Source organism: Lepidochelys kempii, chromosome 4, assembly GCF_965140265.1.
Source record: "Lepidochelys kempii isolate rLepKem1 chromosome 4, rLepKem1.hap2, whole genome shotgun sequence".
Lineage (NCBI taxonomy): Eukaryota > Metazoa > Chordata > Testudines > Cheloniidae > Lepidochelys > Lepidochelys kempii.
This window is the reverse complement of record NC_133259.1, coordinates 133,488,836-133,516,799: the sequence shown is the minus strand read 5'-3', so window position 1 is coordinate 133,516,799 and position 27,964 is coordinate 133,488,836. Positions and strand designations below refer to the sequence as shown.

At 43.0% G+C, this 27,964-nt stretch overlaps 1 protein-coding gene across 3 annotated transcripts; it reads left to right on the top strand.

Annotated features, from left to right (window-relative positions):
* Positions 1-38: 38 nt before the first annotated feature.
* Positions 39-26,885, top strand: PANK2 (pantothenate kinase 2). Of its 3 annotated transcripts, none has more exons than XR_012158776.1 (7): positions 39-795; positions 12,716-13,068; positions 14,120-14,373; positions 15,725-15,901; positions 17,646-17,769; positions 19,408-19,566; positions 22,619-22,708. XR_012158776.1 is itself a non-coding variant. In XM_073342928.1 (7 exons), the coding sequence occupies exons 1-7, from the start codon at positions 579-581 to the stop codon at positions 23,312-23,314; spliced, it is 1,302 nt and encodes a 433-aa protein (XP_073199029.1). In that variant the 5' UTR covers positions 499-578; the 3' UTR covers positions 23,315-26,885. The 3 variants fall into 3 exon arrangements, 2 of the variants coding, with proteins under 2 accessions (XP_073199029.1, XP_073199030.1); XM_073342928.1 differs by lacking the exon at positions 19,408-19,566 and adding an exon at positions 23,264-26,885 and having other exon boundaries at positions 499-795; positions 22,619-22,744; XM_073342929.1 differs by lacking the exons at positions 39-795; positions 19,408-19,566 and adding an exon at positions 23,264-26,885 and having other exon boundaries at positions 12,836-12,925; positions 22,619-22,744.
* The last annotated feature ends 1,079 nt before the right edge of the window (positions 26,886-27,964 follow it).

Genomic DNA, 27,964 nt, shown 5'->3' with positions numbered 1-27,964 from the left:
ACCGCTATTTGCATATGTTAATATGATGCAAACGAATCGCACGCTAGTCTGCGCCGCAGCGCCCTCTGGGGGAATTTGCTCTTCACGGGTTGAGCCACGGAGCCGAACGCGGCTTTCTCGTTGGCCGTGTTGTTATAGCTACTATGGTTGTCAATCATTCCTCTACTCCCGCCCGCTTGGTCACCCTTAAGATTCCATAGGATGGAATCCCTGTCACTCTTCCTCCTAAATCTTAGGACTCTGAAACCGTCTCCCGATAAATTCGTGTGAAACGCCCTATATGAACTCTCGTCACATTATTCGTTGAGATCACCTGTCAATATCTGTGACAGGAGGACATAATTGGACGAGGGTAATCGATGGGCCGTTTTCCCACCTCGTTGGCCATGTCCCATTTCTATTGGTCAGTTCTCTTGTCGCTCTGGCCCCTGAAGCTGGCGATTGGCACAATCTGTAGGACTGTCCCACCTCCCCCCCAGGAAGGGGCACGCTCGGGGCCACTTAGCGCCGGCGCAGTGCCGCTGTTGGCTGCGGCGGTGGCGGCTGCCGCTGAGGCGAGCGGCCGGGCCGCGCTGCGGATGGAGCCGCTGCAGAATGGCGGTGGCAGCGCCGAGGCGGCGTCGACGACGAGCGGCCCGGAGGAGAAGCGGCGGCGGGAGCCCGTCCTTTCGCGGCGGCGGCGCAGCAACAGCGGGGCCGGGGCCGACGCTGACAGCGGGGCCGGGGCCCACCCCCGCGAGCGGGGCGGTTCCGTGACCCGCCAGCGCCTCGACTCCCTCCGCAAGAGCCGCCCGCGTAAGTGATGCGGGGTGGGGGGCAGCTGGGGCGGAGGTGATGCTGGGGCGGGGCAGGGGGCGGGGCTGGGGAGAGGTGGGGGCGGGGTAGATGAGGCTGGGCGGGCAGGGGCAGAGCTGGAGAAGAATGGGGCAGGTGGAAGTAGAGCTGGGTGGGGGGAGGTTGAAGTAAGGGGGGGGGGAGGAGAAGTAGATGGGTAGAAGTAGGAGGGGTTAGGAAGGGAGTGGCGAAAGGTGGAGCTAGAACCTGGATGGGGAATGAACGAAGCGCACAGGGAGCCGTACACGTCAGGGCTTGAGCCATGGTGATGGGGGAGAGCTGCTCAGGGCTGAAGGGGGAACTAGGTAGGGTGGGTAAGGCGCAAATGAGATCAGAAAAAACATGTTTTAGAAATGTTGTGTTAGAAATGGCATGTAGAATGAGGAAGCTGGAAAAAGGAACACTGCCTTCATCTTAGCAGGGCATGGAGCAGCTGCTGTTGAGGTGGCTCTAACATATGAAATTTATTTTTCATAATAGAAAGCATCCACTGGTCTGGATGTTATTTATGCTGATTTCTAGGGAGTACTACTCAGTGCCAGTTTCACACAATGTGAGCATCCTAGGCTTCCCCTCCTCCTTCCTCACTTCAAGTTCAAATTGTGCAGAACTGCTGCAGCAACGCAGTTGTGTCAGGAAATGACTTCCAAAGCTGAAACTGCATAGTTGAGTAGAAGACATTAGAAAGAATTCCAAAGTATAAGACGAAAGAAATTATCCCTTTATTAGGAACCTGTTGATACTTTCTATATTTTATATATAGGAAAGTAATAGCCATAACAAAGGGTATCCATCATTATAATTACAGGTAAGGAAACTAATTTTTTCTTCATGATATATGAGCATGCACTTGTGTGGATATCTTTAATGGGCAATAGCAAGCAGCAAATACCAAATTCCAAAGTGGGAAAGAAAGTAAATACAAAACATTTATCTCAAAATGCCCCAGGAGAAATTAAAATGGAAAATTTTTTGTTCATTTTTGTAATTTGAGACTTTATTTGCTTGCTTAGTTTGAGGGATCCTGAAGGAGTCAAAGGTTGCATTGGCTGAGGAGAGACAGTCTTATAGTGTTTGAAGGAATTGCAGATCTTAAGGGGGCATACTGAATAGTATAAAGCTCTATTATTCCCAGCTATGGCTTTAGAGAGTCCTTTGCAGATTTTGCCTTGAGGGGGGGATCTTATTGGATGCTTTGCATGCTTAGTGTATAACTTGATCCATTGTCAGGTTCCAGAGTAACAGCCGTGTTAGTCTGTATCCGCAAAAAGAAAAGAAGGACTTGTGGCACCAACAAATTTATTGAGCATAAGCTTTAATGAGCGAAGTGAGCTGTAGCTCATGAAAGCTTATGCTCAAATAAATTTGTTAGTCTCTAAGGTGCCACAAGTCCTCCTTTTCTTGATCCATTGAGAAGATTGAGTATTGAAGACCTTCAATCATTTAAGATCCCCATAAAGGAACAAATATAACTTTCTTCACTCTTTGATCTAGTGTTCATAGACATTAAAGCCCATTTCACATTCAAAGTAGATTTAGACTTAGAGCAAAAATAAGGGCACCTTTTTATGTTTAGAAAGTTAGTACCTGGACTAAGGATCATCTTTTTAAAAGAAGCATTGAAATGGGGTTCTTTAATTCACCAAGTTTACTCTCCTAATTTATGTAAAAAACCAAATATGGTGAAGCTTCCATTAGGGAATTGAAAAGGCTTTGGAGAGCTACAAAACAAGGTTGAAATGTCAGTTTCATCATATGCCTCACAGGAGAATCCCAGTGAAACAGAAGATGTGAGATGGCTGGGTCTAGAAATGTTGGGTTAATATTCCTGAGGGTTGAGGATTGAATCTTGGGTATCTTTATAAACCTTGGGATCTGCAGCCTGAGAGACCAGCGTGGTGTACTTACAATTACAGGTAGTCTGTCTAGACTTATTTTCCAGATCATTGATGATTTAAGAAATAAGGGAAAGACATTCACGAGTAGATCCTTTCACAAGTAGAATGTGTGTCCATCATCTGTGTTCAGTGATCGCATTGGCAAGAGTATAGTACTGGTACCCTCTTGTTTTATGTTACAAGTAAGTCTAAATGAGAGAACCACTTAATGGGCAGATGATCAAAGACTGTCCTAGTTTAGCTCCCACTTATCTGGCGCTGGTATTTGGCAAATAATCCTTTTGACCTTGAAGTTTGTCTTGGCCTCCATATACATTACACTAGTAGATGAGCCTGCTTCTTCAAGTAAGAAAGGATTCCAGTGGCTTTGTCGTTAAAGTTGATGATCTTTGTTCCTTTCTGTATGTTGCTTTGTGGAATAAAAAGATGTTCCTGGAAATTTATGTGAAACAGGGTTCCTATGAGATCTCTGGCTGCTCTTGAACTAATATCAAAATCTAAAATTAGTGCCAATTCAAAAAGTATTTAGTGGGGGGGGCCTTACTCTCTGTATTTGCATGTGCACAATGCCAATGTACATGTGAAAATTGATCCAGAGATAACTTATTTATTTTCCTCGTACTTGCACACTTACAGGACTATGGCACAGTTAAAAGAACCTTTTCTCCACACAGTTCAGTAAGTACATTTTTGGTAGTAGGTAATGTAGTAAATAGCCCAGATGAAGAAAGAGGGTATCAATATCATATCTATTTTGATAAGACTGTAGGAGAAGATATGCCAAATGACCTGGACATGAATAGACAACGTTTTCCCTCAAGTGTAGGATATAAAACCGATGATGACTAGATCCAAATGATTCATGGAATCTATGCAGTAATGAGTGTTGTTTCTGTTAACAGAAATAGATTGAACAAGGATAGAATCCACTTGTCTTTGTAGACACTACGAACAACTGCACAAAAATACTTTGCATATGCTCTGAGAGCAGCACTGGGATTATTAGTCCTGTGTACAGATATTTTCCTTTCATATAAATGTACTGACATAGAAAATAGAAGAGGAAACATCAATAGTTCCCCAGTAGGGAATAGGGTGCATGGTGTGTGTCTAGCTGGAGAGCATTGTGGAATGAAGTATTTGGAGGAAAAAAGAATTTTGGGTCACAAAAAGTTTCGAATTTGAGCATTTTTAAAAACTTTTTTAAATTAAAATTTCTAAAGAAAGTTGTTCCAAATTTTAAAAATCTAAACATTTCATTTTGAAAATGGTGAAATTAAATGTTTTGATTTTTGCTCTTGTTTTTATTTATTTAGTTTTTTATTAAACAATTCAGTGAAATTGGTGTAGATTCTTGAAATGTTTCAGAATCTACATTCTTTGCCAGAAAAAAGTTTTGGTAGAAAAATTTCACCCAACTCTTGTCCTAGGTGTTCTGGTCTCGTTGTCTGATTTCTGTGAAAGGGCTTCTGTATCTTTCAGCCTTTCAAATACTGTATATTTGATCAAATCCAGCCAAAGATCTAAACTACACATAACATTTAGAACAGAAAGTAATGTAAATAACTGGAGGTAAAAATAAAATATTTTGGTAGTTATTTTGTTGTCTTAAATTTAAGTCCTGATTTAATTACCTTTTATGATTTGAAATTTTATATAAAATGTTAATTACTGATGAAGCTCCATTTTAGAGAGGTGAAGAAGTGTAGATTTAGTACAACTTTTTATTAAACATGTGTTTAATAAAAAATTGTCTCAGTTGTATAATTTCCATAATGGTACAAGGTGGTTAAGATTTAATACGGAATATTTTAGAGTAAGTAGAGAGATGCTGTTCTACATTTAGCTGTCATCTGTAAGTTTCCAATGCTCTGTAGGCTAAACTTCTTCTTAGCTCTTACTATAATTGTTTCATACCTTAAAGATCAGTCTAAAAGTACAGTTTGAGCTTCATAACTCTTTGAGATCTGTGATTATATCACCATTTTTCACAGGGTGGATTTGATTTAAATCAATTTTGATTTAAATCATGATCAGTAGTCACTAGTCAGGAAGACTCGATTTAATCATGGATTACTACAGAAAAGTGCATTCTTGTTGGTGGTTATAACCTAAATACATATTCTTCACAATTTAGAGGTGGACGTAGTGGGTTTGTGGGGGGGGTGGGGGTGAGAAAACCTGGATTTGTGCTGGAAATGGCCCAGCTTGATTATCATACACATTGTAAGGAGAGTGATCACTTTCGATAAGCTATTACCAGCAGGAGACTGGGGTGGGGGAGGTATTTTTTTCATGCTTTGTGTGTATAAAAAGATCTTCTACACTTTCCACGGTATGCATCCGATGAAGTGAGCTGTAGCTCACGAAAGCTTATGATCAAATAAATTGGTTAGTCTCTAAGGTGCCACAAGTAATCCTTTTCTTTTTGCAAATACAGACTAACACGGCTGCTACTCTGAAACATTTCTTGAATGGTTCACCTTTAGCTCTGAAGTTTATTGTAGTTGGCATTATGGAGGGATGATTGCTGGATGTCCATGTCCTAGCCAACTCCTCTTCTTCAGCAGTTAAGGTTTGACCCTGGTACCAAGTATTAAGAATATTTGCAAGAAAATAAGCTGGAGATAGTGCTTCATAGAATATCAGGGTTGGAAGGGACCCCAGAAGGTCATCTAGTCCAACCCCCATTGTCCCATTCGTTTTTTTTAATGCTTGTAATTTAACTCTGTCATTGCATATTTCTCTTTTTAAGATCTCAGTTCCTTCCAAATTTCAACAGCATCAGCAGTAAAACAGCTGTTTCCCTGCATTTTGTTCAAGGCTACAGAAATAGGCTTCAGGGTACTCAGCCTGTGTTCAACATTTCTCTTAAGCCCAATGTTGAACTTTGGCTGTGACAGTACCATCTATTCTTTCACGATTTAGTTCACAAACTGTCATCAGATTAGGCTAGTTCTTGATATAGTGTTCAAAACAGTCCACTACTGAGTTCCATTGCCGGTCTTGTGGGAGAGTTAGCTTGGTTCCTCCCACTTTTTTTCAGAGCAGCTGCTGCCAAGTGGTTGTTACGGCAGTATTTTGAAATTTCAACAACATTAGCCTTTATTTTTTGGAACAATGAAGTCTTTGGCTAGGAGGTGCATCAAATGAGCACTGAAACTGTATGTTGTTAGCTTGGGACTCACTTCTAAATTTCTTCTTATCTTGGATACATTTGTAGCATTGTCTGTGACCAAGCTGCATACTAGACATCAGAATTTTTTTTCACGGTGTGTTATAGCTTTTACTGCTACTTCTTGTAAGTATTCTTCTGTGTGTGCATTTCCTGATGTATCAATTGTTACTGTAAGGAAGACATTCCCTTCTTCTGTTGTCACACAAGCACATACAACAAGATCATTGTGGACATTGCTCTGCCCATCAAGACTCAAGTTAACAATTTCACCCTCTAGACCTTTTGCACACTGCTCAATTTCTCTTTCATACACTTTTATGCAGCAATTTGCCTGTCACACCTGCTGTTGGGTGGACTGTATCCTGGTCTTAATGACTGAACCATGTTAATGAAGTGTGGGTTCTCAATCATACGGAAAGGAGAGCTTGTTGCATAAACAAATCAGGCAATTTTGTCATCAGTTACCTCTTTTTGTAATCTGCTGGTTCTTATCACAAACTTATCTATGGTTGTTTCTGGATGATGGAGATTTTTTTTCTTTTTTGCGCTTCAGGTGATATCCTGTGGGTATGTGAAATACATGATGTGACTGAAACACTATCATTGGCAGATAACTCTGAAACTATAGGTTTCAGAGTAGCAGCCGTGTAAGTCTGTATCCGCAAAATGAAAAGGAGGACTTATGGCACCTTTGTCTCTAAGGTGCCACAAGTCCTCTTTTTCTTTTTGCTTAAACTGTAGAAAATGATGGTGCTCTTGAAGGTGGCTAGTCTTCCGAATCCTGTATGTTGAGGATGTATTCTCCTAAACAAAATAAGTCAATACAGTTATTTAATTATTATTCCCATACTGCTCATTCAGTATTACTCATTGCATTCACTGACAGTATTACCTTAAAGGTGAAATTGTAAAAGGAAAATCTGCATCTTTCAACTAGTTATTTTTTATCACAACTGCATCTAAAATGATAGTAGCATAGAGTAACAACTATATTTTTTGCTCAAACATGACAATGCAATAATAGTCCAGAAGGAAGACAGGCAGTCCTTAAGAAAGAAGTATGGAATAAAAAAGTTTACCAACCTGAAGATCCTGCATGTTCAGACATGTTACTTTCATCATCTTCAACCCAGCTGTCTCATGATGTTGTTTCATTCGGGCAGCCAGGCCTTGCATTTCTTTGTCGCAGTGTTTGCATTTTGCACGCATGCCTGTCTTACCCCCAGGTAGAGGAACTTCATTAAAATATTCCCAAACTGGCTCTCTTTTCTGGCCTGCTGCCATTATAGGTTTGCCCTTCTAGTGAGAGAATGGTATGGTAGATCTCAAACCAATGAAAGCTACACTCAGAAAGACCTCAAGACTTCTGGAATGTGGCGCTCAAACAGTTTCACTTTTGTTTCTACTGCCTGTCCCTCCCTTCTCATGTTTATCTCCAGACTTCTTCTCCTTATCCAGATCTATTCGCCCCCAACAATCTTCTATTCATTGAACTTTTTTTGAAACTTTGTACTTTTAGAGAGAGGTAAGGGATTGACTCTGTGTACACAAATTTTGGAGAGGGACAGTAGGGTTGAGGTCTGTTATTTCTCACCTCTGTATATTTTATTTTTATTTATTTAGAAACATTTTTGCTGTTAACAAGCATGTTATCTCTGGAGACACAAATTCACAGTTTGAGAACTGTGAAACTAAGCATCTCTGATGGTATCTTCTAGACTGAGCACTGAGTCCCATTAGGTAGATGGAAAGATTAATCTAAATAATCTTTACAGAAGCCCTTTGAACCCCATAAAATTGGGTCCCTAATCCATGAACTATTGAAACTCATTTACAAAACTTTTCTTAAACCTTACATAAATGTATAGCCTCATACTATAGAATTAGAATTTATAATCCCTGTTCCATGATGAGATATCTTTGAGCTATAATGTATCTTAATTAAAACTATCTTTAGATAAGTTTTTTTCCTCCAAAAGCATTTTATCAAAAAATCTGATTTAAATAAAAAAATCTGATTGTTTTGATTTTTTAAAAAAATCATTGATTTTTATCCACCTGATTTTTCATCAGACACTTCTGTAGTTTTTATAAACAAGAAAACAGAAAATTTATGCACTCTACCAGGTTCAGATTCCATAATGTCCAGAACTGCTATATGCTTTTCAGAACAAATAAAAGCATTACATGTTCCTTGCCCCAAAGAGCTCGCACTTTAATTTTTGATTTGACTTGCGGCTGAAGAGGAAAGGAGTAGGGCAAGAGTTACTATGAGAATAACACATGGTTACTTAAGGCTTGTCCACGCATGGAGTTATTCTGTAACAGTTAGATGTTTAGGGCAGGAGGGTTGCAGAAAGCAGGATTGTGTCTGTATGATGCATGTACCACCATGTGGCTAGTCTGAGTGATGGAGCGGGGTGTTAATTGCCTCCCTCACTTCACGGGAATCTGCCTCAGATCTCCACAAAACATTCATGGAGATACTGGGCAATCCGCTGCCGCAGGTTCTTTGGCAGAGCTGCTTTGTTTCTTGCCCCATTAAGGGTAACTTTTCCTCGTTACTCTGCTGTCACAGGGGAATGGGGGGACCATTGCTGCACACAGGTGAGCCGCATAAGAGCCAGGGTGGAAGTTGCAGTCTTGGAGAAGAACCTCCCTTGATTCCCTGCTCACCCTCAGCAGTGAGATATCTTCCATAATTAACACAGCCTGGGGAAAATGTGGGGACAGTAATGATTATAAGGCCCATTCCCTACAGTGCTGACTCTCCCCAAGAGCTATGTGCCCAGTGTACAGTATGGTCCTGGAATACTAATTTCCCCTGCGATTACTCACCATTTTGAGGGTCTTGTGGCTCACGTGTGCTGGCCTGGGGTCAGCCAGTTAGTGATAGGTACGTGAATAGTGGCTGTGTTTTAAATAACTGAATCAGTGGTCTCTGTGTTGCAAACAATACTGCTTCTGTAAAATGTTGGCGGAATTAGAAAGCGGCCACCAAGAACTAAAGAGGACTTTCTGCATGATGTCATGATGCACTCCGCAGCCGAAAAACAAGAATTGAAGGAGTGGCAGGACAGCAAGAAGAGGGACTGAAAGGAGAACATGGCGCGCCAGAATGAAGCCACGGAGCAGCTCTTAAACATTATGGAGCGCCAAGTGGACACGCTCCAGGTGCTACTAGCACTGCAAACTGAGCAGCTCTGCACCCACCTGCCCTCCCCTGCAGCTGCTGTCGCAAAACTTTTTCCTATGTGCCCCCCAGACCCAACCAACACACAGTTATCAACCTCCTGGCTCCAATCTGTACCCGCGTCATTCCACTCCTCCCCCGTCATAGTCCAACATTGGGGACTCCAGTACCCACTGCACTCAACACCCGGCCCTCTGCAGTTTAATCCTGCTGCAGTGCAGTACCTGCTGCACTGTGCTCCAAAGGAGAAGGTTGGATAGGATACCTAAACATACACCAATCTTTAACTGTCCCAGGACCCCACCTCCTCCTGGGACCCTCCCGTTCCCCATCCTCCTCAATGCTGATGTATTTTTTTTTGTTTCTCTCTCTCCTCCGGTTGTTGTTTTTTAATAAAAGAATTGTTTTGGTTTGAAAGCAATCTTTATTTCATTAATTGAAAGCAAACAGAGCCTCGCAAAGCAACAGGCAATTTTCTTAAATCTTCATAGTGCATCGTCTGTACCAATCACAATCATCTCCTAGAATTACAAGCACTGCCCTCCCGAGCATAGCAACACATATTAGTGGCTTTCAGCTTCAAATTGCTGCCTCAAAGCATTCCTGATGCTTGTGGTCCTGCGCTGCGTCTGTCTAATAGCCCTGGTCTCTGGCTGTTGAAATTCAGCCTCCAGGTGTTGAGCCTCAGTGGTCCAGCCCTGAGTGAAGCTTTCACCCTTCCCTTCACAAATATTATGGAGCGTACAGCATGCGGCTATAAGCATAGGAATATTGTCAGCAGCCAGGTCCAGCCTCCAATATAGGCAGTGCCAGTAGGCCTTTAAATGGTCAAATGCACAGTCAACAGTCATTCTGCACTTGCTCAGCCTGTTGAACTGCTCCTTGCTGCTGTCAAAGTACCCCGTCTATGGCTTCATAAGCCACAGCATTAAGGGGTAAGCAGGGTCTCCCAGGATCACAATGGGCATTTCGACTTCCCCTACGGTGATCTTCTGGTCTGGGAAGAGTGTCCCCGCTTGCAACTTCCTGAACAGGCCAGTGTTCCAAAAGATGCATGCGTCATGCACCTTTCCGGACAAGTCTGCGTTAATGTCTGTGAAATGCTCACGGTTATCCACAAGCGCCTGGAGAACCGCTAGAAACACCCCTTCCAATTAATGTGCTAGGTGGTCTGGTGCCAGAATTGGAATATGCCTGCCATCTATCGCCCCCCTGCAGTTAGGGAAGCCCATTTGTACAAAGCCATCGACAATGTCATGCACTTGCCCAGAGTCACGGTCTTTCAGAGCAGCATGCGATTAATGGCCCTGCACACTTCTATCAACATGCGTCCAACAGTCAACTTTCGCACTCCGCACTGGTTAGTGACTGATGGGTAGCAGTCTGGAGTAGCCAGCTTCCATAGTGCAATCACCGCGCGCTTCTCCAGTGGCAGGGCAGCTCTCCTTCTCATGTCCTTGTGCCGCAGGGCTGGGGCGAGCTCCTCACAGTCTTATGAATGTGGCGTTCCTCATCCGAAAGTTCTACAGCCAGTGCTCATCATCCCAGACATGCATGACAATGTGATCCCGCCACTCAGTGCTTGTTTCCCGAACCCAAAAGTGGCTTTCCACTATAATCGGCACCTCTCTGAATGCCACAACCAATCTCGTGTCGTAGCTACTATGCCTGGTGAGATCAATGTCGCACTCCTCTTGCCTTTGTAGTTTAAGGAATACCTCCACTGCCACTCGTGACACGTTAGTGAGAGCGAGCAGCATATTGGTCACCAGTGCGGGATCCATTCCTGCAAACCAAAGAGGCAGAGCATGCAGTACACAAACCATTGAAAGATGGTGCCAAATGCAGACAGAAGCACAGAGATTGCTGGGATGCAAAGTAATGCATCACGGGACATTGGGACAGGACCCAGGATGCCGCGTGACCCCCTCTGCTTTCCCACAACTCTTAGCAGGGGAAGAGGAATAGATTCTCTGTGGGATAGCTGCCCAGAGTGCACCGCTCCGAATACCGCTGCAAATGCCGCGAGTGCGAACACGCTATTGCGCAGGCAGCTGACAGTGTGAACACACAAAAGCGGTTTCCCTTCAGTACTCTCTGAGTGGCGCTGTAAGTGCCGGCGATGTAACTCGGCCAGTGTAGACATACCCTCGGTGTCACCGCTAAATACAAGGTAGAACAGCTTGTTTAACATAAGTAGTTAACACATTTCAAGAGACCATTCAAGGTGAAGTGGCCAGTTAACACCTCTTCAGTCATAGGGGGAAAGGAGAAAAGAAAAAAAAAAAAAAAAAAAAAAAGCTGAGAGCCAGTCTGTTGTTGATTGTTGTAATAAGCCATAAATCCAAGTGTTTCTATTCAGTCCACGATTTTTAGTATCTAACAGTTATGAATTTAAGCTCCCAGGCTCATCTCTTGCAGGTTTCCTTTTAGGATGAGAACTGAGAAGTCAGATATAGAGTGCTTTGTGAAAAGTGTTCACTCACAGGTGATACGGTGTTTTTGGCCTGGTCTACACTAGAAAATTAAGTCAGTGTAACTACATCACTCGGATATGAAAAATCCACACTCCTGGGGGGCGTAGTTAAGCCAACCTAACCTCCAGTGTAGACAGCACTAGGTTGAATGAAGAATTCTTCCATGCACTAGCTACCGCTGCTCAGGGAGGTAGACTGCTGACAGTCCTACTCTGATGGGAGAACCCCTCCCATCAGCATAGGTGGTGTCTACACTGACACTCTACAGCAATGCTGCTGTAGCATTTCAGGTGTAGACAGGCCCTTTGTGTAGTGATTGTCTTGTTTCACCCACATAATTATTAGGGCATTTAATGCACTGAATGAGGCACACCACGTTTTGTGATAGGCATGTGTAGGATCCATGGATCTTGAAAGGTATGGTGGGGGTGTGTGGATCATTGTGGCAGTGGAGATATGTCTACTAATTTTACACCTGTTTTTCTGGTGCTGCTTTGAGGTGGTGTGTCCTGGCCTGTGGGGAGCTTGCTTCTGATGATGAGGTTGGGGGGTTGTTTGAAGGCCAGAAGAAGGAGTTCAGGAAAGATTTCTTTCAGGATATGGTCCCCATCAGATATTTTGGCACAGGGTTAGACTAGACGATTCTTGTGGTCTCTTCTGACTCTATGGTTCTATGATTCTAAGTATGGATCGTAATTGTTTAATGATACTCTGTATAGGTTCCAATATTATGTGATCGGTGATGACTACGGGTATGCGGATGGAGGGGGTTTTGTCTCCAAGCGGGTTGTCTTGGGGTATTTGAGTGGCCTGTTCCATGATACAATCTACTTCTCTGGTAGAGTGTGCTTGTTTGGTGAAGGCATTTTTAAGTGTGTTAAGGTGTGTACCCTGGACTTTCTCCTCAGAGCATATCTGAGTTCCTGACTATAGATAAGATTTCTTGGTGAGTTTGGGATGGTTACTGGGACTGTGAAGGTAGGTCTAGCGATTCATAGGCATTTTGTGGAATTTTTTGGAAACTGCATGGCATGAAATTGTTTATTAACAAATTGGTTCTCTGTACAATTTAACATCTTTGTTCTGCAGAAATTAAGACATAGTATGTGTTGTTTTGTTTTTTTTTTCATCTTAGTCTTTCCTTGGTTTGGCTTGGATGTTGGCGGGACCTTGGTCAAGCTTGTTTATTTTGAACCAAAAGACATCACTGCTGAGGAGGAGGAGGAGGAAGTGGAAAATCTTAAAAGTATCCGAAAATACCTGACCTCAAATGTAGCCTATGGATCTACAGGCATTCGGGATGTGCACCTGGAACTAAAGGACCTTACCCTGTGTGGACGTAAAGGCAATCTGCACTTTATACGCTTTCCTACTCATGACATGCCTGCTTTTATTCAAATGGGCAGCGAAAAACACTTCTCAAGTCTCCACACTACCTTATGTGCAACGGGAGGTGGAGCTTACAAATTTGAGCAGGACTTTCGCACAGTATGCATTTTTGGTTTCTATACACTTAGGATACGGTAGTGAAGTCTCATGTAACTTGAAAGATTGTAAGATAAAGGCTGAAAGTAATTTCAGTCTCTGACTTAGCCTCTGAAAAGTCTAGTGTCCTAAATTGAGCTCAAGTTTAATATGAGCTAGAAATAAGCCCATCTCTGTAAACACAGATACTTACTATTTTAAGATTGTGCAGCTTTGCTGTGACTCCAGAATTATTCATTTTAATTTCCATGAAATATGCCTTTACAAGACTTGAATAGTCATTAGAATTAAGTCAGCTCTGCTACCTACCTTAACTTTATTTTTTCCATTGCTGTCTATTCATGAACTTAATATTTGTTTCGTACTTGCCTGGTTGATTAAGGTTCATTTATAACTTATATTGCTGTGATTTGGTTAAGATTCTGTTGAATTAAGTGGTAAATTAACTGCAAGTGACTTGCTGGTCTAGATTCATCATAAGAAGGTGTGTTTCATTATAAGCGGAATATATGTGTAGATAATATATTTATAGCTTGATTGTATGTTAACTTTTTCAAGCCCAGGTTCTACAATATATTTATCACACAGCCGAACTGTATGGGGGTTTGGTGCAATGAAAAGATTATCATGCTGCTCTCTCCTGGCTTTAGTGAGGAAGTCAGCATTTTCTCTTTTACCCTTGACCCCTTAACTTTTCCAGATGTTGTGTGGCACTCTGGGCCTGATCCAAAACCCCATTGAAGTTAGGGGGAATCTTTCCATTGGCATTTGCTCAGGACTTCTATTACTTCCTACCCAATGGGGTGAGGATGTGCATAAACCTCGTTACAAATTGTCAAGCACTAAACTTAAATAGCACAGGGAGCATTCCACTCCGCACAATACAGATATATGTGGGAGAGCAGGAACTCTCTTGTGATCTGTACTCCACTCCTTCTGCCACAATTCAGAGCAAGGAGGGGTACTGAATGCACTGGTGAGTGCATTTTTCTAGCCCTGAGTATAAAAACATTAGATCTCTTCAGCTCTTTCATAATTTTATTTCCTTTAACAGATGGGTGACCTTCAACTTCGCAAACTAGATGAACTTGACTGCCTTATTAAAGGTGTTTTGTACATTGACTCAGTTGGATTCAATGGACATTCAGAGTGCTACTACTTTGAAAACCCAACTGATTCTCAAAAATGTCAGAAGCTCCCATTCAACTTGGAGAATCCATATCCTCTCCTCTTGGTGAACATTGGCTCAGGGGTCAGCATCTTGGCTGTGTATTCCAAAGACAATTATAAGCGGGTAACTGGGACCAGGTAAGATCTATAAATAATGTGATTACCTTTAAGAGCAGTGGTTCTCATTTGTAGTGGTGACTCCTTTCACATAGCAAGCCTTGGAGTGCGACCCCCCCCCCCCTTAAATATATAAAAAATTGTTTTTAATTTATAACACTAATATAAATGCTGGAGGCAAAGCGGGGCTTGGGGTGGAAGCTAACAGCTCCTGACCGCCCCCCCATGTAATAACCTTGTGACCCCCTGAGAGATCCCGACCCCCAGTGTGAGAACCCCTGTTTAAGAGCATAGTCTTGGAGCTTGGAATTTACTCGTGGTAAAAGATAGATCACATCTTCATGGACAAGTTGCTTTAAAAATGACTCTTATCTGACAGAACTTTGTTTCACCATAATATAGTACCTCCTCATTCCCACCCCCAGTAAGCAAAGGTCTTTTTTGTGGTCTGGATGGCATTTCACAATCTTCTACTTACCACAGTCCGCCTCTTCAGAAAGGCCAGTTCTTGACCTGGTCACCTGTCTGCTACTGCAAGAAACTAATTTTTTTTTTTCATCAGAGGAGTGTAAATCATATTTTGGAAACAACCCAGGTATGCTCAAATAGATGAATTTTTAATGTGATCACTTTAATTCCAGTATTCAGGGTTTGGATTCTAACTTCTTTTAAAAGATGTTCTGCCCTTTATGAATGATGGGATGGTGTTCACAGTTCTAGTCAGGTCTGAAAGAATAATATAGCCACCTATTGTACAGCAGAGCCAAAGAGATCTGTGCATGTGAACTTTCGTGGACTTAAGGAATATTGTTGTTTACAAAAAAAGTACAGACAAGGATTGCACAGTGCACCTCAGGAAGGACAGTTTTGTTATACATCTTTGCCAGCATGTGTATGCAATTATTCAGCAGAACGTACTTTTTCCAGGCTTTGAACAATTAGACCCAATTTCTGCAGTGAATTCCATATGGGCATACCTGCAGATTCATGGAGCTCATTGCAGGTTGACATCTTACATTGTACACAGCTGTTTGTTCAACACTGTGTCATGAATATTGTAAGCGGAGAAAACCCACTTCTCGTTTAAGCAGTAACTCTGGGGAAGGATGCTAAGCTGTGGGTTTATCTGTGGGCTGTGAAGTTACCCGAAGGAGGCAGATTTAAATGTGGTAAGAAAGGAGACATAAATCTAATTACTCTTTCTAGATTTCCAATGAGAAGGAAATGAAAAAATGCTTGGGCAGCACAGCTAATTTTTGGTATTCAGAGGAGTTTAGCTACATAACTTAATTAAAAAACAAAAACAAGCCCTTTTTTCTCCCTCTCCTCAAAGTGAGAGGTAGAAAATATCGATTCTGTTTTGTTTTATTAGTCTTGGAGGAGGAACATTTTTTGGTCTCTGCTGTCTTCTTACTGGCTGCTCCACCTTTGAAGAGGCTCTTGAAATGGCATCCCTTGGAGACAGCACGAAAGTGGATAAACTGGTGCGGGACATCTATGGAGGGGATTATGAGAGATTTGGACTGCCAGGCTGGGCTGTAGCATCCAGGTAAGGATATACCTTGGGTTTTTGAGGATGCATATAATGTGCCTGAATGAAAAACTGGGGCAGCAAGGGTATATTTTTAGCACCTCTAGTTTTTTTTTGTAGAACTGGCACTGTGGAGAGTAAACTCACCATTCATGCACCCCCATGGCTGGGCATAGCATAGTAGGCTCTCCTCTCTAGCACACCCTACTGACAACCTCTCCAGCCCTGCATTGGTGTGCTACCTCTTGTAACTCATGTAACTTTTGGTTACCCTGGAAGGAGTGGCACTAAAAGTCCAACAAACAATAGTCCCATGACCTCAAGTTCTGACTCAGTAGTCCTTCCACTCCCTGGTCTCTGGGGTCTTTGCACTACTTTTTCTGGTGGTCAGAAGGGGAATCCAGGCCTTTCCTCTTCTCTGGGTTCCATTCTAGGGACGCTGCATTAAGCAGGCAAGGTCTGTCTACTCAAGCCCCATTCTTCCACCCTGGGCTACTTCTTACCTTGGACATCTACAGGCCTCCCCACAAGTCAGTTCCTGGGCTCCCTGTTCACCTATGTTCCTCTCGGGATCCCTGAGGTCTTGGACTTCACCCTTCCTTCAGGGCTGTGGCCCCTGGAATTGTCCAACAAATCCCAAACCAAAAGGACAAACGTAAACCATTTCTGCCCTTCCCAGACTTGAACTTTAGTCCTTCCCAGTCTGCCCCAATACTGTGCTCCTCAAATGAACACCAACACCCAAGGACTTCCTCCTGGAGTCTTGTCTGTTTTGAAATCCACCATAGGAGCTAACTCTCAAAAACCAGTCGGAGAACACTTCAGTCTCCCTGGTCACTTGATTACAGACCTAAAAGTCACAATATTACAACAAAAAAACTTCAAAAACAGACTCCAATGAGAAACTGCTGAATTGGAATTAATTTGCAAACTGGACACCATTAAATTAGTCTTGAATAAAGACTGGGAGTGGATGGGTCATTACACAAAGTAAAAAACTATTTCCCCCTCTACTGTTACACACACCTTCTTGTCAACTGTTGGAAATGGGCCATCCTGATTATCACTACAAAAGGTTTTTTTCTCCTGCTGTTAATAGCACACCTTAATTGATGTCTCTCGTTATAGTGTGTATGGCAACACCCATTTTTTCATGTTCTGTGTGTGTGTGTGTGTGTGTGTGTGTAATCTTCCTGCTGTATTTTCCACTGCATGCATCCAGTGAAGTGGGTTTTAGCCCACGAAAGCTTATGCTCAAATTTGTTTGTCTCTAAGGTGCCACAAGTACTCCTCGTTCTTTTTGCTGATACAGACTAACATGGCTACCTCTCTGAAACCTCTCCTTCTGTGGTTTTTCCTGATTCTCTTGCTTCACTTCAGTTGGACCAGTCTCCCATTCTGGGTCTCTTTCTAACTGATCTTTCTCTGTCCTTTTAAGGAAACCTGACTCGTTTCCAGTGGACCTCCTAATTCACCTAGTTAATCTTGAATTGAGCTCTCAGGCTCTTGTTAACCCTCTCAGTACCAGTGTGGGGTTTATACCCCATCACAATAACATAAGTCTATTTTAGACCAACATTAATTGTGATTCATTGTTACTGGGTTTACGTAATAGAGGCTGTAACTACATGATTTGAATTTTACATAATTCCATTAAAAATGGTATTGTGCATTCATTTTGGAATTGCGACATTGCTACATGCGTTCTGATACTGCATAGTTTTCTGTAAATGGACACTTAACTCTATAATTTTCTGCACAGCTTTGGGAATATGATGAGCAAGGAGAAGAGAGAGTCTGTCAGTAAAGAGGACCTGGCAAGAGCAACTTTAATAACCATCACCAATAACATTGGCTCCATAGCACGGATGTGTGCACTTAATGAGGTATTGAGAAATATGGAAAACAGCATATAACCTCTTTTTTTTTTTTTTTTTTTTCTGAGACACACATGTAAATCAATTACTCACGTGTGCCACCAGTCTGCAGTAGCTTGTTTTCAATTCTGTAGAAGCACCTTCATGCATACCTGTCCAGATGCTCTAGTTTAAATTGTAACCCTAGATTTCCCTTCCCCATATGGTCTAGGGGCCCATATGGTCTAGTCAAATAATAGCTCTACAATTCAAAGCCTTGTAAAAAATAATAATAATAATAATAACATGATGAGTTGTCATTTATTGGTCCAGTCAATTTCCCTTATTATTCAGGAGGTAAATTGCTTTTCTGGGAGAGTTGAGGGAACTGTGGAATAGCAATGTGTTTTAGTCTCCTGGAACTGCAGGTAGAAAGTGATAAGCATTATCCTGTTTCTTCTCAGGCACAAAATTATCATATCTTGTCCCTGCTAGGAATCCAAACTAAGTGCATCAGTGAAAAGAGAACTATACCTGCTGAAAGAGGACCTTCTGTATGTCATTTGTTCTAGTTACTCTTGCATTTTTAAGCTAATACAACGCTCATGGGCCTTAGTGGGGTTGTCTCTCTGAGCTCTGTGCTTTCAGCTTCTTTACAGTGCTGCCTTGTTGCATTCATGTCAAGCAGCATTGTACAGGGCTATGAAAGAACTGAGACCTGTTCTTCACTTTATTTTAGGGCTGTTTGAACAGGATTGAGTCCAGCAGTTTGAAGCATACTTATAACTTTCATAGTTCTTATCAGCATACAGTTACTATTCTGCACTAGTGCAAGGGCAATAAATGTACAAGGCACTATCTAAAATGGCAGCCAAAAACAGCCCTGCCCATGGTATGTTCATTTCCCTCCCTCTCGTCCCCCCTCACCCACTCCCCCCTTCCTCCATGAATATAGAATCTAATGCAGACAAGGCACTGAACAATTCAGGTACAGGAAGATGTGGTGAATTCATTGGAGTGGAGAACACCATGGGAAGGTGTCACATTCTGGGGTACAATCCACACCAGTGGATTCAAGTGGTTCAAGGTAAAATCCTTACCACATGTTCCTAGCAACAGGGCTAACCAGTTTCTCAGGTCATAACCTTTCCCAAAGTCCAAAGGCTGGTTCTTTTGTCTCTTAGGTGAAAGAGAGCAAGGGAGAGAGAGAAATCATGGGGTGATTTTGCCCCTCCCTCTTATAATCCAGTTACCCTTGAGAAGTGCATTTTCCTGAGAGTTACCCCTAGATAAAGTTCTTCCCACTGTGAGGATAGAGAGTGTTGTGATGAAAAAGGTTCTATGTTGTTGGTTAAAATGCAGCTAGATCTGTTCCTGCCCGCTCCATTGCCAAAGAATGGCCACTTGACTTGTGATTGCCAATCAGCTTTGAAGACACCTGGCTAGAGGCGTCAGCTTATCCTTTGTCTTTGAGAAACAGGTTTACCCCCTTCCCAGAGTTGTCTGGTAAACACATTTCAGTCATAATTTCAGTTTTATGTTCATAACTTTATATGTAATATGTCTACACACACATCACCATGATATTATTGACCAGTGAGTTACTAGTTTTCAAATGATACCTGACAAAGCATATTTTGTATAAAGATTATTTACAATGATATGTAGGGTGTGACTACAGGAGTGCATTCCGTCACAGAAGAATACATGGAAGAACAGGTTTGAAGGACCAGAGATGGTGCTCAGTCATGATGCTTCAGTCACTTTGGAACCTTACATTTCTTTATTGATTGAAGGATCAAGAAGCTGCAGAACTCCCTGCGCCAAGTAGGGAAAACATCTTTTTTTCAAGAGTATAGTTATTAAAACGTGGATGGAGATTGTTTAAACCCAGAATGTCATTCTGCAGAATCAGTGATGATGTATCCATTTCACTGCATAAGGTCACTTAAACATTTGGATTGTTCTGATTATTGGTTTCTTGATCTTCAAGCTGGTAGTGGGCGTGCAGGAAGCATACTTGCACTTTTAGTTTGCAGGACCAAAGGGAGTGTGGGAAGAGGAGTACCCTTCATTGTTCAACAGCATCCCTCTAGCCCAGTGGTTCTCAAAATTTAGCAAACAGGACCCCCATTTTGATTTAAATTTTTTTGGGGACCCCCAAGCCTCCCGGCTCAGCCCTTGCCCTGCTCCTTCCCTGGGGCCCTGCCCCGCCCCACCCTTTCTCCGAGTCCCAGCTCCATGCTCACTCCATCCCCCCTCCCTCCGTCGCTCCCTCTCCCCCACCCTCACTCACTTTCACCAGGGTGGGGTGCAGGAGGGGGTGCGGGCTCTGGGAGGGAGTTTGGGTGAGGGCTCTGGGCTGGGGTTGGAGTATAGGAGGGGCTGAGGCGTGCGGCACTTACCTCGGGTCGCTCCCAAAAGCGACCAGCACATCCCTCTCGCTGCGGCTCCTAGGCAGGAGGCCAGGGGGTCTCCGTGTGCTGCCCCTGTCCGCAGGCACTGCCCCGGCAGCTCCTATTGGCCTCAGTTCCTGGCCAGTGGGAGCTGCAGAGTCAGCACTCAGGGTGGGGACAGTGCATGGAGACCCCTCTGGCCCCCGCCCCAGAGGCTGCAGGGACGTGCCCGCCGCATCGGGGAGTCAGGATAGGTAAGCCTGTTCCCCAGCGTGCTGGAGGCGCACCTGGGAGGGAGGGGGAGCAGTTTCTCAGCGCGACCCGTGGACCCCAGTTTCAGAAATGCTGCTCTAGCCAGCTGAAGGACTGGCATTGTTATTCCACAAGGGGTTCAGACTCATTAGCCAGAAAACATATGGCTGCAACTCAGGGTCTAGAGCAGAGGTGGGCAAACTACGGCCCGCGGACCACATCCGGCCCGCAGGACCCTCCAGCCCGGCTCCTGGCCCCAGAGGCTCGCCCCCGGCTGTTCCCCCTCCCCCGCAGCCTCAGCTCACTGCGCTGCTGGTGCAATGCTCTGGGCGGCGGGCTGCGAGCTCCTGGGGCAGCGCAGCTGCAGAGCCCGGCCTGGCCCGGTGCTCGGTGCTGCGCGCTGGGTGGCTGGCTCCAGCCGGGTGGCGCAGCTGTAGTGCCACCAGCCACTGGCGCTCCAGGCAGCGCAGAAGGGGGCAGGGGGGAGGGGTTGAATAGAGGGCAGGGGAGTTCGGGGTGGTGGTCAGGGGGTGGGGGCGTGGATAGGAGTCAGGGCAGTCAGAGGGCAGGGGGTTGAATGGGGGCAGGGGTCCCGGGAGGGGGCAGTCAGGAAGGAGGTGGGGGGTTGGATGGGGTGGGGGGCAGTCAGGGGCAGGGGATCCAGGGGCAGTCAGTGAACAGGAAGAAGGGATGGTTGGATGGGGCAGGGGTCCCGGGGCGCCAGTCAGGAAGGAGGTGGGGGGTTGGATGAGGCGGGGGGGCAGTCGGTGAACAGGGAGAAGGGATGGTTGGATGGGGCAGGGGTCCCGGAGGGGGCAGTCAGGAAGGAGGTGGGGGGTTGGATGGGGTGGGGGGCAGTCAGGGGCAGGGGATCCAGGGGCAGTCAGTGAACAGGAAGAAGGGATGGTTGGATGGGGCAGGGGTCCCGGGGCGCCAGTCAGGAAGGAGGTGGGGGGTTGGATGAGGCGGGGGGGCAGTCGGTGAACAGGGAGAAGGGATGGTTGGATGGGGCAGGGGTCCCGGAGGGGGCAGTCAGGAAGGAGGTGGGGGGTTGGATGGGGTGGGGGGCAGTCAGGGGCAGGGGATCCAGGGGCAGTCAGTGAACAGGAAGAAGGGATGGTTGGATGGGGCAGGGGTCCCGGGGGGGCAGTCAGGAATGAGAGGAGAGGTTGGTTGGGGTGGTGGGGGGCAGTCAAGGGGTGGGGGTTTCAGGGGCAGTCAGGGGACAGTAAGGGGGGGGTGGATGAGGCAGGGGTCCTGGGGGGGCTGACAGGGAACGGGGGGGTTGGATGGGGCAGGAGTCCCGGGGGGGGGGGGGCTGTCAGAGGGCAAGAAGCTGGGGCGGGGATGGAGGAGGGCCGGGCCACGCCTGGCTGTTTGGGGAGGCACAGCCTCCCCTACCCGGCCCTCTGTACAATTTCCGAAACCTGATGCGGCCCTCAGGTCAGAAAGTTTGCCCGCCCCTGGTCTAGAGAGTGGATATAAAGGGGTGTGAAAGGGACTCCGGAAAAGAACCTACCCTGAAATAAGCTGGATGCTGTGCTTTTAACATAAACTTTATCAACCCCTTTTATATTTGGATGTATTTTTGAGATCCTATTTGATGCTTTTAAGCAATCACTGTTCATCCTCTCCCCTTCAGTGCATTCTCTGTCTCCTCTCTTCCAGTATCTTGAACACCTGAACTTGCCTCTTGATTTCATCCCACTCTAGTTCCTCTTGTTCCACTACACTGCTGCAAAACCCCAGTCTGCTTGGTACTTCATTCTTTCCCAGTTGCAATTCTGTTCTGTTGGATTTGATTGGAGTTTTCCTAATGAGGATCTAAATACAGAAAGCTGCAAATACACCATGAGTCTCTTCTCAGCCCCAGACACCCCTTCCCTCACTCAAGGCAACCATCCTCCATCTAACTGTCCTTTCTTGCATATCTGCTTTCTCCCTTGGTGTGAACAAAGGAATCACTATTAAGAGCATGGATATTTGGAGTGCTGTGAAGTTCAGTATCCAGACTTTACTCAGTTTAACAAATACTGGCAACTTTAACTTGGCTTTTAGCTGACTTTTACTGCTCTGTTCGAAGCCATATTTGAAAAGCTTCATGTATCCTCATAATTAAATGTGAGAAGTGTAATATATGGATTCTCCTTCAGTGTGATAGCCTTTTTGTTGTTGTGAAGATGAAATTGAATTCAGCTTAAAGATTCTCCTATCTTTTTTTATGTTTGCAGAACATTAATCGGGTGGTTTTTGTTGGCAATTTCTTGCGGATCAATACAATCTCAATGAGGCTTCTAGCATATGCTTTGGATTATTGGTCCAAGGGGCAGTTGAAAGCGCTTTTCTTGGAACATGAGGTGAAGTTACTGTTTAAATCCATTGTGCCTTGTCAAAACTGAAGACCTTTTTATTTAAAATTATCTGATTATAGCATACCAATGTTGAGTTTCTTGGCATTGGCAACATATGTTTTGCAGCCAGTTCTATGCTTTTGTTACTATAGCCACAGTTATTACAGAACTTCCAGTTCTAGGACTCTATCCATGTAACATTTATTGTTTCAGAAGTTAAAAATGCAAACTTTGTCTACTTTATTGCTAACTTTGTAATAGCTTGCCAACATCTACTTTTGAAAACTTTTCACCTGCATATCTAACAATGTAATTTAAAAAAAAAAATTGTTTCCTTGTATAAACAGTATAACTAGGAGTTGTAATAAGTTTACATACAGTAGTTAGGAATAGTTTTCTTCTGTTTTCTTTTATAACCAGTATTTTAAAACGGTATAAATATTTTTAATATTCCTTTCCCAGTATTTGTGTCAAACATATTTAAACCTTGAATCTAATAGCAACTCTTTGCCTTTTGCTTTATAGGGTTATTTTGGAGCAGTTGGTGCTTTTCTGGAGCTTTTGAATTCAACCTGAGTCATTACAGATCCTGTACATTGGACATAAGGTGCAGGAGATTCTACCCTATTGGAACTCCCACATTTGTTTAGATTTTTTTAAAGCATCTGCTAAGTGACTATTACAGTAATTGTACATGACCTAATCATTGAGGAAAAGAAAAGGACAAATGAATTTTTTGTAAACAGTTAAAGTTAATCCTGAATCTTAATGTAGATTAGTTAATAATAAGAAATATTATTTCTGCAGTTTTTATTATCTGCTACACGTGTTGAGATAGTGTGGGAAGGTGCGAGATGGAGATAGTTTAATGTGAGACTTAGGCTATCCTGGTCTCAAAAGACTTCTTTTGTAAAATGCCAAGTGTCTACATTGTTAACTATTTTATATTTCACTTGCAATGTTTATATGTATGGGATTGAAGGACTTGAAGTATTTGTGATAGTATTGAATAGTGTATTGTTTATATATGAAAATTATCAAAACAGAACCCAGAAATATAAAAACTGACCTTTTTCTGAAAGTCCTTGTTTTTTGCCCTCTTCTGAACATTATAGTGGCCTGTAAAAACATCATCCTACAATCAGTAATGGCTTATTTTCTGGCAAGACAGTCACTGTTTTTTAGTCCTTATTTCTTGTTTCTCTATCTTTTTTGGGTCTTGCTTTCTGTAAAAGTGTGTAGCAACTTCCTGCCATCTGCACCCTGGTGACTCCTTATAAGCCGACCAGAAACTCCTCTGGATGTGAGGGTCAAACCCTTACAATGTAGTTTTAGCAACGTGCAGCAGATATCTCACTTGAAATCCACTAAGAGTAAATTTAAGAATATTTATAACTAGTGTGTTACTTTTTTTTTTTTTAAAAGAATTGTATGTAACTTTACCAAAAATTATAATAATGCTATTCCTGATATATTCAGGCTGTTCTGTATAACTTAATATTCTGTAGATGTTTGTTGTCAGCTAGTTAATAACATAATCCAGACTCAGGAGGAAAATCCAATCTTCTTTCCACATCAGCATTACTCTCTCTCTCTTTCTCTCTTTGTTTCCCTGGTGTGCGCATTCCTGCAGAATCCAAACACTTCATTGCCATGGTTTCAGATTCTTGAAGACATTGACCTTTCAAGATGTTAAACTAGAAGATACTGTGTGAGAGAACATTCCTTCCATGCACAATAGGTTAAACAACATTGGCAGTAGGCTACCCTTAAAAGAGCTATATTTGAAACAAGCACGTGGCTTATAAACCAGCCTTTTGTCTGGAATAATTGTCAGGTTCCAGGGTCCCTCACATCCTTGGAGCTATAGTCTTGGGCTACTAATCTGAACAGAATGTCCACTGGGAGGGTGTAAATGCTCTCCCTCCTCTATGGATGACACTAGGTATTTCAGTATAATTTCACTGCAGGGGGTTGGAAGCAGTTCCTTCCTTAAAAGCTACTGCATCTTACCCTGATGTTAACCAGTGTTGCTGCTGTGGAGAGTTTTCTGGAAAATGGTAATATGGCTTTTCTGCTGAATAGCTCCACTATATGTAGAAACCTGGTTCACAGCAGGAAAAATTGAATAAAATTTCTGGCGAATACAGGGATAGATTCTCAGCTAGTGTAAATTGTCATAGCTCCACTTGATATCGGTTTACACCAGTTGGGGAATCTGCTCCAGAACCTTTTAAATAACTTATTCTTTTTAGGATTTAGTAAATTAATGCATCTGCCTCATTATGTTTGGGTTCATATTTGCAGTGGATCTCAAATGAAAGCTCTTTGGTCTTATATAGGCCCTGGTGGATATTTTTTGATCACGGCATACAAAATCCACACGAGTCTGATAGTTTGACATGATTAGCAATCCTGAGCTGAAATAGTTCAGAATTAAGGTGCAGTAGCAGAGCTGTGGGATGGGTGGGAGTTGTCTTAGGGCTTCATCCTGCCATCTGCAGACATCACCTGCACGGTACTGTGTGCCCCTTTAACTCCCAATGCAATCTATGAGCTGAGTGCTCACAGGAGGTGCTCTTCACCTTGCAGGATTGGTCCCACCGTGTCTGTACTTGAGAAATAACTGGGAATTGAGAGTGCGTGGGTTTTTCATGAGATCAGGCCATTTGTTTTATTTACGAAAGGCAGTGTTGTTAGCTACATTGCAGTATGAAGCACTAAATTCCATCGGGTTTGTTGTAAAATAATGTATTTTTAGAACTTCTATTCAAGAAATTCCAGCCTCAGCAATCTAGTCATAGACAAAAATGATGTTCGAACATCGGATGAGAGAATCCAGAACCTTTAAACCTCTTCAGCTGTATTGGTACATATGAAGAACTGTACCATTCAAGAGATTCAGCTGCTAGTTCTCCACTGTGGACCAGAGTCCTTGTCACCTCTTCTGCAAAGAAGGAAATCTTCCCAGATATGTGGAAAAATAAGTAACTACTTAGAAAAATTGCATTAGCTCTTTAAGTGTAATATTGCTAACTTAGATCATGCAGTGATCTGCGTTCAAAATTTGAATTAAGCTACTTTTGAAGGTGCACATTTGAGGAGACAATATTTCATGCCTAGGATCTTGGATTTGTGCTTTATCGTGATATCCCACTAAAAATAATATAATACCGGATCGTTTTAGAAATAAATCAGACTTCCTAACATACCTAGTTCCAGATATAGCAGAACTTAGATTGTAAGCTCCTTGGGGCAAGGGCTTTTTCTATGCCATGTTCTGTATAATGCACAGCAAATTTTTGATGCTCAGTGAATTTAGACAACTTCTGCAGCTTGCTTGGTCACACAACCTCAACTGGAATTTCAGTCCTTGCTTCAGCTTTGGTCTAGAATCCAGTTGAAATTCTTATTGTCTTTATCTGTTAGGTTGAGGTCTACCCCTGTTCAGACCCTTTGTACCACTGAACCCCTTATTTTGCGGTATAAGATGCAGTGAGCTCGTGTGGACCCTCTGTGCATTGCTTAATGTGAGATTTAAATGGTGCAAAGGGCTTCATTTGGAATCCCTGTGCAGAGGTGAATTAATACGCTTAGTGTTTTAGTAGCAGGAACAAAGGACCTACACTGGACCTCTCAGAGATTAACATACATACATGTCGGTTACAGGAAAGCGCCTTATCTTTCTATAGCAATTACTTGGAGCATGGTCATGAGTTAAAGGATGATGAAAGGGGCTATCTGACAGTGCTTTCATATGGTCTTGTATACAAATGCAACCTATGGAGGGAAGAGAAATGTACATAAATTCTGCAGTAAGCTATCTGGCCTAAAACCAGGTTATGTTCCATGTTGCAGCTGTGCACATGCCAAACCTTGGAACTGAAACTGGAGTAAAAAAGCAAGCCATCTAGTGTCTTGGAATTTCCCCTTTCTTGGCTGCTTTTCCCCCATTCACTCCACATACATGTATATGTAAGATGTCTTTTTTTCTTTGTGGGTTGTGTTTTTCTTTTTTTTAAATAGAGGCTGAAGTTGTGGGTTGTGATGTCTTTGCTTAAACATGGAACTCGCCTATGTATTTTTTTTTTGTACAACTGTTTGTTTTTAATATTTTATCCAAAGAAAAAATTTAGTTATTTTTATATACTCGAGACTCATTCTTGTGTTGCCTATTTAAAGTCTCTCGTCCTGCTCAACAAATGAACCAATCTGAATAATTATCTAGAGTACTAGGTTGAGATGGCAGGTCTGACCTACTGAAAAGTTTTCTCCACATTTAACTCTATTTTGACAAAGATTTTTCTTTTTATGGGGTTGACTGTCATTAAGCCCTTCTAACTAAACATATACATTTTGTTGGTCATCATTGGAAATTAGCTATATTTGAAAGCAGGATACCTGGAGGAAAAGAATCCAATATTTACCTGCTCCTTGTATTGAGAAGAGATTCCAAAGAGTAGCTTCCTCAGTCTGAGTCATTGCTTTTAAAAATATATTCAAGGCAAATGACGGCTGCATCTACAAAAGGCAAGGCATAGAAAGAAGCTGTTTTTTGTTGTTACAGAATGTGCAATCTATTTCTGTCTTGGTGTGGGAGGTTTTAAAGTAGGTACCTTCTCGCCAAGTGTTGAGATAAGTATAGACTCCTAAAATATTAAGTTCAAATAAAATGCAAAGGTTAGTGCTATTCAATATCCCTTTTCACGGTTTCTTGAGAAAACAATGCCTTTTCGTCTTTGTCATGGAGAAGCACTGATTGCTTCACAGCTGCTCTAATTCTGCTTCCAGCATTCCAGAATACCAGCAATTCGTAGTTAATTGGTTTTGGGGAATATTTAAAGCACTGGCTTGCTTAAAGGGTTAAGGCACCAATTCAGCAAAGAACTTAAGCATTGTGATTAAGCCCCATTGAATTTAGTGGGTCTTGATGTAGTAGGGTGTTTTGTTGAATGGAGATGGACTTAAGCATGTGCTTTGCTGAATCTGGGTCTAACTCTACTTTATTTTAAATCCCTAAGTACTTTTACTCAATGCCTTTTATTCAATGATATCAAAATATTTTGCAAACAATAACTGGCTCACAGCACCCTGGGGGCCAGTAATATTGGGTGTCTTTCTAAAAGATATGTGGGCTTGATGCAGGAATCACTTGGTGAAATTCTGTGATCTATGTTGTGCAGGCATCAGACTGGATGAGCATAAATAGTCCATTTTATCCTTAAA